This window comes from Schistocerca nitens, chromosome 1, assembly GCF_023898315.1.
Source record: "Schistocerca nitens isolate TAMUIC-IGC-003100 chromosome 1, iqSchNite1.1, whole genome shotgun sequence".
In the NCBI taxonomy this organism is placed as follows: domain Eukaryota; kingdom Metazoa; phylum Arthropoda; class Insecta; order Orthoptera; family Acrididae; genus Schistocerca; species Schistocerca nitens.
This window is the reverse complement of record NC_064614.1, coordinates 1100727200-1100736842: the sequence shown is the minus strand read 5'-3', so window position 1 is coordinate 1100736842 and position 9643 is coordinate 1100727200. Positions and strand designations below refer to the sequence as shown.

The window sequence follows — 9643 nt, the reverse complement described above, 5'->3', positions numbered from 1 at the left end:
CTCATCGCTGAAGACGACACGTCTCCATTCGTCCCTCCATTCACGCCTGTCGCGACACCACTGGAGGCGGGCTGCACGATGTTGGGGCGTGAGCGGAAGACGGCCTAACGGTGTGCGGGACCGTAGCCCAGCTTCATGGAGACGGTTGCGAATGGTCCTCGCCGATACCCCAGGAGCAACAGTGTCCCTAATTTGCTGGGAAGTGGCGGTGCGGTCCCCTACGGCACTGCGTAGGATCCTACGGTCTTGGCGTGCATCCGTGCGTCGCTGCGGTCCGGTCCCAGGTCGACGGGCACGTGCACCTTCCGCCGACCACTGGCGACAACATCGATGTACTGTGGAGACCTCACGCCCCACGTGTTGAGCAATTCGGCGGTACGTCCACCCGGCCTCCCGCGTGCCCACTATACGCCCTCGCTCAAAGTCCGTCAACTGCACATACGGTTCACGTCCACGCTGTCGCGGCATGCTACCAGTGTTAAAGACTGCGATGGAGCTCCTTATGCCACGGCAAACTGGCTGACACTGACGGCGGCGGTGCACAAATGCTGCGCAGCTATCGCCATTCGACGGCCAACACCGCGGTTCCTGGTGTGTCCGCTGTGCCGTGCGTGTGATCATTGCTTGTACAGCCCTCTCGCAGTGTCCGGAGCAAGTATGGTGGGTCTGACACACCGGTGTCAATGTGTTCTTTTTTCCATTTCCAGGAGTGTAGTTAAGGAGCAGCCTTAGACACAGATGCTGCTGTAGAAACTGATTACTTTGCACAAGTTTTGTAGCTATTTCCTCCAGTTCCCACATCCACTGAAACGGAATCTCATGATTCTCTAATAGTCCACATTTCTGTTGCAGTTACTATAAATTCCTTTCATCTTATTTCAAATAGGTGTCTATATGAGAACAGTTTGACCATTTGTGGCATACTGACGAAGAAATTTGTCAGGTAACTGCCGCCTTCTCTCTGTTTTATCTCTCACGTATTTATTACTAACTATTCTGGAAGAAGAGCAGTCATATGTTATTATCCAGTGTAGCTGAATGCACTAGATTATAGTGAGGCTATTAGAATGTTAAAAAGACATGGCTTTAAGGTGCTGCCAATGCCCAAATCATAACAACAGAGGCTCAGGAAATACAAAGATGAGGACGGAAATCGGTCGCATTCGTATCGAAGTATCTTTCCGGCTGTCTCCTTAATCGTTTGAGAAAGCAAAGGGGACCAAACGTCTGGACGAACGGACGGGAATCGAATCTCGATACTCATGCAGCCGAGTGAACCAGCCATTGCGTCCTCTCTCTCGGTAACAACTTTGTAGGAGCGTGGATACAGCTTTTCACCGATCCTCGTCAACGTATGCTTGAAGAAGCATTGATGGAAGTAAATAGAAGAAACTTCTACAAGTGGAATTAAAATTCTTGATGGAAAAATGTCACTGATAAAATTCAATGATGACGTTGCTATCCTCAGCGAAAGTGAGGAAAAATACAGCACGTGTTGAATGGAATAAACAGTCTAATGAGAACAGAATTTGGATTAACACTAAACGGGATGAATAGGACAGAAAGGAGGAGTAAAAGGATTGGGAATTATGATCTACCTAACATGAGAATTGATGACTGCGAAGTAGACGAAGTGAATTAATTCTGCCACCTAGGTAGCAAAATTGGCAGCCGAAGCAAGAAGGACGTAAAAATCAAATTGCCGCAGGTAAACGTGGCATTGCTGGCCAAATGATATTTACCAGCATCAGACATCGCCATTAATAGGAGGAACAAATTTCTCAGAATGTGTAAGGAGCAGTCAAATGAAAACGAGACAAATGAAAAAAAGGTAAGTAAACCGTTTATCATTTCAAAAGTAATCGCCATAAGTGTTAATATACTTATCCAACTGGGAGACAAGGCGGTCACTGCCTTCATGCCGGCCGAAGTGGCCGAGCGGCTCTAGGCGCTACGGTCGCAGGTTCGAATCCTGCCTCGGGCATGGATGTGTGTGATGTCCTTAGGTTAGTTAGGTTTAAGTAGTTCTAAGTTCTAGGGGACTGATGGCCTCAGACGTTAAGTCCCATAGCGCTCAGAGCCATTTGAACAATTTGAAGCCTTCATGGAAAAATATTTGCGGTTGCATACGAAAGCTACATATCATACACACTCTGCAATGGTAATTCTGGTTTGTCATAACCAAGTTCTTCAAGAGTGTTGATTCCGAGCTCTTCCAACATCGGTCGGATTTCTTGTATTACGTATGGATAAATTTCTTCGACTTTGCCCCCACACTTATCCTTTACGGGCTCCAGGAACCTTACTGAAAGGGCGTAATCATTTATCTTACGGCATGCCCTCAATGCTGCATTTATAATTTTTGGCTCTGGTGCCAGGTCAAAACCAACAAGGTCGTTCATTCATTGCCTTGCGCACCTCCCAGCCATCAATATCCTCTCTGTTAAAAAATGCTTCATACCGAGCATCAAATTCTCCCTCTGTTTCGGTGTGCGACGACATTAAACGTGACGGAATGGCGGAGCACGCCGCACCGTTTTCAAATGCCATGCCCCGTAAAGATGAATGTAGTCTAAGAGCAACCGTTCGCGTCATTTTGGTAACCGATTATTATACAGTAAATACTTTAGCCTCTACCGAGAGCTAGTATCACACTATCACATTTCCTTGTCAAAGTCGGTATGTCAAATATTTATGTCAATGAAAGTTTGATAGTGTAATACGGAGCTTTGTCAAACATAGCCTTTCATCAAAGAGACGTGATGAAATCTAGAGCCTCGCCATAGAATTGATCACAAAGTTTGTTCGTCTTCTGTTCGCTACAATGTGAAATGTAACCGCTTGGAGCGCTGGCGTCGCTACAGCTATTGACATCTCTGTAGTGTGTTTGTAAACATGGCTTCAAAGTTTAGGCTTGGTTATGTGTTCCTTCGACTCTTTTTAATGTGCTATGTATTGTGTCCTCTTCATACATTTTTTCGTATGTTTACTTTTATTCTAACTTACGTTGTGTGTTATAATCCTAAATTATTGTGGTAAAAGGTTTCACTTCGCAGAGAAAATTCTGCAGGGTAATCGAAACAATTAACCAAGAAAATGCTGGCTTGCATGTTGCCAAGCTTGTTTCCTGTACGCTGCAGAAGTTTCGCTGGGAAGCTGTTACACATCCTATATGCTGTCACGATCCCTCCCCCCATACGATTTCCGTATTTTTGCTGCCCTGAAGAAAGGTATTTGTGGCCGTCGATTTGCTACGGATGAAGTGGTGCAAAAATGGCTCCGTAGGCAACCGCAAACAATTTTGGTTGAAGGCATTGCCTGACTTTTCTCACTGTGGGATGACTGTATCAAGAATTATGGCGATTACTTTTGAAATAATGAACAGTTTACTTACTTTTTTTTCCATGTGTCTCGCTTTCATTTGACCTTTCCTTATACTTTTGAAGCAAAGCATTACACGGAAGTGAATCATGGACTCTGATAAAACCGAAAAAGTAGAAAATCGTTGCTTCTGATACGTGGTGTTACAGAGGGGTGTAAAAAAATTAGGTGAACTGAAAATAAATGCGGAAGTTCTCCGCAGAATCGGTGAGTAGGGCAACATGTGGAAAATACTGACTAGAAGGACAGGGTGATAGTACGTGTGTGGGGACATCAAGGAATGACTTCCGTAATACTATAAGAAGCTGAGTGTAGGGGGTTAAAACAACAGGGAAAGACAGATTTTGGAATATGTTCAATAACAACTGAGGACGATGGGTGGAAGTACTGGTCTGAGATGGAGAGATAGGCCCAGGAGTGGATGTTATGGTGGGTAGCAGCAAACCAGTTGTTTCTGTATTAATCTACATCTACATCTACATCCATACTCCGCAAGCCACCTGACGGTGTGTGGCGGAGGGTACTTTGAGTACCTCTATCGGTTCTCCCTTCTATTCCAGTCTCGTATTGCTCGTGGAAAGAAAGATTGTCGGTATGCATCTGTGTGGGTTCTAATCTCTCTGATTTTATCCTCATGGTCTCTTCGTGAGATATACGTAGGAGGGAGCAATATACTGCTTGACAGCTCGGTAAAGGTATGTTCTCGAAACTTCAACAAAAGCCCGTACCGAGCTACTGAGCGTCTCTCCTGCTGAGTCTTCCACTGGAGTTTATCTATCATCTCCGTAACGCTTTCCCGATTACTAAATGATCCTGTAACGAAGCGCTCTCCTCTCCGTTGGATCTTCTCTATCTCTTCTATCAATCCTATCTGGTACGGATCCCACACTGCATTTTGTTTCGATTGTTCTTATAATTACCCTTCCACTTAATGACCACTGATGCCAATACATTATGAGACAGTCGGTAAATCTTTTAGAAATTACAAAGTCGTGCAAGTCTTCCAATTGCTAGCAGCTACTTCATCACAGCTTCTTGAATCCCGTTTCGGTCTGACAATACCGATATTTTCTGAAAGAAATGGCATTCGATTGGAAACACTTGTGTGTGTATACTCGGAAACATTGTATCCAGAGAATTATAACGATTCCCTGGTGTCATGCACAACGTGGGTACAAACGTTATACTGCTTAGCATAAATCCCCCGCTATTTATTTCTTATTGCTTTGCTTGAATATCTAGACAGTTTTAATACCGTCTGGCAGTAGGCACCACCACGGACACTGTGTTCTCGAGGAAAAAATAATACACCTGAAGTGTTTCCTTCCTGTGCCACACTTCATCTAGAAACACACACACACACACACACACACAAAAAATTACCTTCACAATTCCTTGGCATGAACTTTAAGTTTTGCTTGGCTGATTGATTTGGGGGAGGGGACCAAAGAGCGAGGGCATCGGTGCCATCGGATTAGGGAAGGATGGGGAAGGAAGTCGGCTGTACTGTTGCAGAGGAACCATTCCGGCATTTGCCTCAAACGATTTAGGGAAATTACAATTTTTATAGTAATTATTGTTAGTGTGTATGGCCACATTCTATAGACTGTCATCAGGTGTCGGAGCTCAACAGCCTATCAAGTGACCCTCTAGAACAAGTTTTCTAATTCTGTTACAAAATTAAATGCGCGCGTGACGTTCTTGGAATCAGCATGCCACTTTTGAATCCGCTTGCTAGTGAGGTCTTGTGGGTTATAGAGAATTATGTGTGCAACAGAGAAAATTCCAACGCCGCCAACTGAGAAAAAAACAAGTTTTACTTCCTACTTATTATACTATTTTTACTTGTCACATAATTCACTTGGTCTTAAATGCAGACCTCGCAAGCAGTCTGCATCCTATGTAGAACTTTTTAACAGATTGTAACCTACGTATGTAATTGAGTATATTTATAGGGACAGCTTCTGTACCAGTACATGAAAACCATCATGTAACCAAAAGTTCACACAACAATAATACTTGACAACCATTAGTGTATTAGTACTATTCCTTATCTTTGCTCCATTAATAATCTAAAATAATTGTACCGGTTGCCAGTTACCATGATGTATTATTATTATTATTATGTCCTCTTTTTAAAATCATCAACTTACCGTATACGTAACAAGGATGTGACTGTATGGTACGTGACGAAACACCAGTAGGAAAATGTATACGCTTTGTCCCACATTGCGTACACATATCTTGAATTGCTCCGCGTTCATTCTTATATTTTTCGCTTGAAAAGATTCTTTATTCCACTTAGATCACAAATTACCGTAAATATGGGAATCAAATACAATGATTCCGTAAATGAAAGAACTACTTCATCAGTTCCTGGATCGCCACCATCTTCTACAGCGACGATGTCGCATTTGATTCTATATTTTCTCCTTTTTCTGGTATTTCTAAATATTCTCAAGCACATTCCACGAATCTCTGCAGCACCATTGCTTCTTCACGCCTCGTAGAACTAACTAGTGGTTCATCTGTAGTTGCATCACTTTAAACAATATTTTGAATTCTTGAGAAAAAGAGATAAGAGACGCATCAGTGTCTGTGTTTCAGTGCAGGTTGCAAATATCCTTCAGTATCCAGAAAATTCTGTTCTGTGGGTCTTACTTTAAGGCTAAAAGCAATGGGAAGGATTTTGCCATTAACCATGGGTCGGGTATGACGCACAAATATTGCGGACAGAAGTGACGTATAGTGCGAGTATAGACATGATATCTTCGCGCTCTATTGCAAACAGGTGTGTAGCACAATATAAGCACGTCGGAAGGTAACAGACTTTAAAAGTGGGGTCATAATCAGTGCAAGACGTATGGGTCACAGAATGTGGGAATTTATAAAAGAATTCGTCATCCGAGGCCAACAGGATCTAGTGTCGATCTTCAGCGTCACCAGTTGCACAAGACAATCGCAAGTGTTTTGACGAAATGACGCCGCGACACATTCGTGGAGCCATACGGAACGACTGATTATCTATAGCCGACGATTTTAATGTGGGGACTGAAACCCTTTTTTAGCAGGGCTATGCATAGACAAATGCAACACATACGCTGAAGTGTTTCAGGTTGTCTTGGGCTGCATGGTGGTCTGTTATACTTCACCTCAACCACCGAACACATAAATATGTTGCCATCTGATCACTCTTTTATATACAATGAATGTCGCTTACTGAATATTCGGCCGCCATTAAGTATTATTAATCAGGGTCCAGCTAGTCTGTGCTCTGAATCCGTGTACCTCCTTCCTCCAGCTTGGCTCATTAGCTTCTCTTTCTCATTCACTCAACCATATAAATAAGAAATGAGATTCAATTTACCTTCTTAAGGATACAGAGTGCTTATAAATGGTGGAAAAATCGAAATTTTTTATGACTTTATTAAATTCTATAGTCTTTCCTGATTACATTGCTATATGCATTATAGGGTTTCAAATGAAAAATGACCTATATATACCAAATTTTAAAGTTACAGTAACTTAAGCCACGCCCTCTTTATTTCTGTTACAGAAACCAGTATTATTTGGAAAAGAACAGTGAACTTTCTGTTTCCAGCGATTATATATATGATACATGGTATATGTTGGTAACAGTGTAGGTTTCTAGTGTCTGTAAATGATTATCTTTGCTAGTATTTACTTCGTTGAAGCAGTTTCTTCACGTGTTACTGAATGTTTGTTGCCCAAGTCCTACATATGTTTGTGGAAGTACATATCTTTTAGTGTGCAAGAAATACGAACTATTCCACGCATCAAGAAATTCAATAAAAGGAAATTCCGTGGTAACCAGTTCACAAACAAAGCAAGCCACACTGTTGAAAGTAATCAATGTATCAGTTCTTCAGGGAAGAAACTCCCGCATGGCACGCCTCCTGGTGATTCAAATTTTTGTGTTAACAATGATGCTGTTTGTAGTGGATTTGTTGTTGTTGATGTGGGAATCTTATCTTCTTTGATACAGGAAGTAGAAAAACGTAAACGATGTGATGATGTAGGCAGTCTGAAAATAACTGAACAACAAAGTAACAGGAAGGGTTTAGCGTCAAAATTAGTTGTTCTGCGTAGATCCTGCAAGAAATCTACCTCGGAAATGACTTCGAACATTGTGCATAATTCATATGATGTGAATTGTAAGTTAGTGTATGCAATGTGTGCAATAGGAAAAAGAAGAAAGGCTGCTCAAACGTTTTGTGATTTGATGGACCTTCCTCCTTTTGCCAGTAGGTTCAGCAGGTACATAAAAATACTTTTAGGTTCCTTGACGGTTGTGTGTAAAGCATCTATGAAACGTGCAGTAGACGAAACTGTAATTATTAGTGGAACCAGGGACACTGCTGTTGATTTGATGGGACATGGCAACGTTGAGGACATCGTTCCTTGAGTGGTGTTGTAAGTGCCACTTCTCTGGCGAAAGGAAAAGTTGTTGATGTTGAGTGCTTATCTAAGGACTGGCACACCTGCCATTTTAACACTGAAGGACATACTGAACATCAGTGTTCTAAGAATTATGGTGGTTACGGTGGAGGTATAGAGTGTGATGGAGCTCTAAAAATATTTCAGAGGTCGGTGCCCGTTTATAACGTTAGATATAAGAAGTACCTAGGCAATGAGAACTCTAAAGCTTTCAATAAAATTAATGATTTCAATGTTTATGGTGATTCCTTGGTAAAAAAATTGGAGTGTTGTGGACACGGCGAAAGAGGATGGGTGCTAGACTGAGGAAGCTACGAAGAGAAATGAAAGTTGCTACCTGATGGAAAATCTCTGTCCGGCCGAGGCAGATTGACAGAAACTGAAATAGACTTTCTTCAGAGTTATTATGGACTGGCCATTAGACGAACTGCACCTTTGAATGATGTTACAGCAATGACAAAAGCTGTATGGGCCACCTACTTTCATAAGTCGTCCACAGATGACCACCCTGTTCACAGACTTTGCCCTGAAGGAGCAGATTTTTGGTGTGGTTACCAAAAATCAAAAGAAAGTGGTCAAATACAGCATCATAAGCATTCTCTTCCTGAGTCTGCTATGAATTAAATAAAACCAATTTTTAAAGACCTAAGTGACCCTGTTTTGCTTAGTAAATGTCTTCATGGGGGCACTCGGAATACAAATGAAAGTTTCAACCATTGCAAAGATTACCCAAGAATGCTTTTGTAGAACTAAATACATTAAAAGTTGGTGTACTGGATGTAGTTTCAATGATGGAGTGATAGGAATGTTGGAAGTCCTGAGAAATTTAGGCATAATATGTGGTTCTAATATGGAAGATCAATTGCTTGCGTGTGACAGACAACAGGTGCATCAAGCTGAAACATTAACTCTTCAAGTTACCAAAGAAGCAAGAAGTGCTGAAAGGAATGCCAAGAGGAAGCTTGAAGATGAAGAAATGCTGTAGGATAAAGACTGTGTTTCCGGAGTGTTCTGAGGCACAGTTTAATTGGACTCATGTCTTCATTCGCAATTTCCCGCAAGTTGTATTTTTCAGAATTCAGGTACAAATATTTCCTAAAATTTATAAAGCATTGCTCTAACTTTTTTCTGTAACTTGCAATAGTCCATACTTATGTAGTAGACCTAAGCTTTATTGCAGAATCAACTAAATTATAGAAAAACTAACATTTTTGTTAAGAAAAAATTGTAAAAATTAAAATGTAACATGTGGTATTTTTATCCTTGTAATATACATAATAGATGGAATTAAATAGATCTAGTTCCTCAGCCGTCTTGTCATGCATATCTGGTAAAATTTGGTCTCCTTCAAATGTATAACATTGGAGTAAATGGTACCTCAATTTGAGGAAGCATTTTGGAAAGAGAATGCCTCAATATCTTTGTAATTTTTTTAATAACCCTAAGCAGGTTCAAAAATCTTCAAAATACTTCTAATTTGTTTAGAAAGTGTGCTGCATTACCTGATATTAACAAAAAATGTGTAAAACATATAGATAATAAACAGTGCCTGAAGGAAATCGGTGTTGATTTTTACATAATATTGAGCCGGAACAGTACCCTGTACTCTTAAATTGCCTTCAGAATAACATCTCAGTACATGATAAATGAGGACAGCTACCATCTCGTATACTGCATCTCTATACTACATACATAACGTATCTGATATTTAACGTGATAATACAATACATTTATTATCTTTGACACTGCGCGTTCTGAGATTTCCTGGAGCTCTTTCTTAGGCACCATATGCTCCATGGAACTC

General features: G+C 41.2%; 1 protein-coding gene across 1 annotated transcript; it reads right to left on the bottom strand.

Moving 5' to 3' along the window:
- Nucleotides 1–2135: 2135 nt before the first annotated feature.
- Nucleotides 2136–2595, bottom strand: LOC126238393 (cytochrome c oxidase subunit 5A, mitochondrial-like). Its single transcript, XM_049947787.1, is given in 2 exon segments — nucleotides 2136–2405; nucleotides 2407–2595. Coding segments are annotated over 2 exon segments (459 nt in total).
- Nucleotides 2596–9643: the final 7048 nt, after the last annotated feature.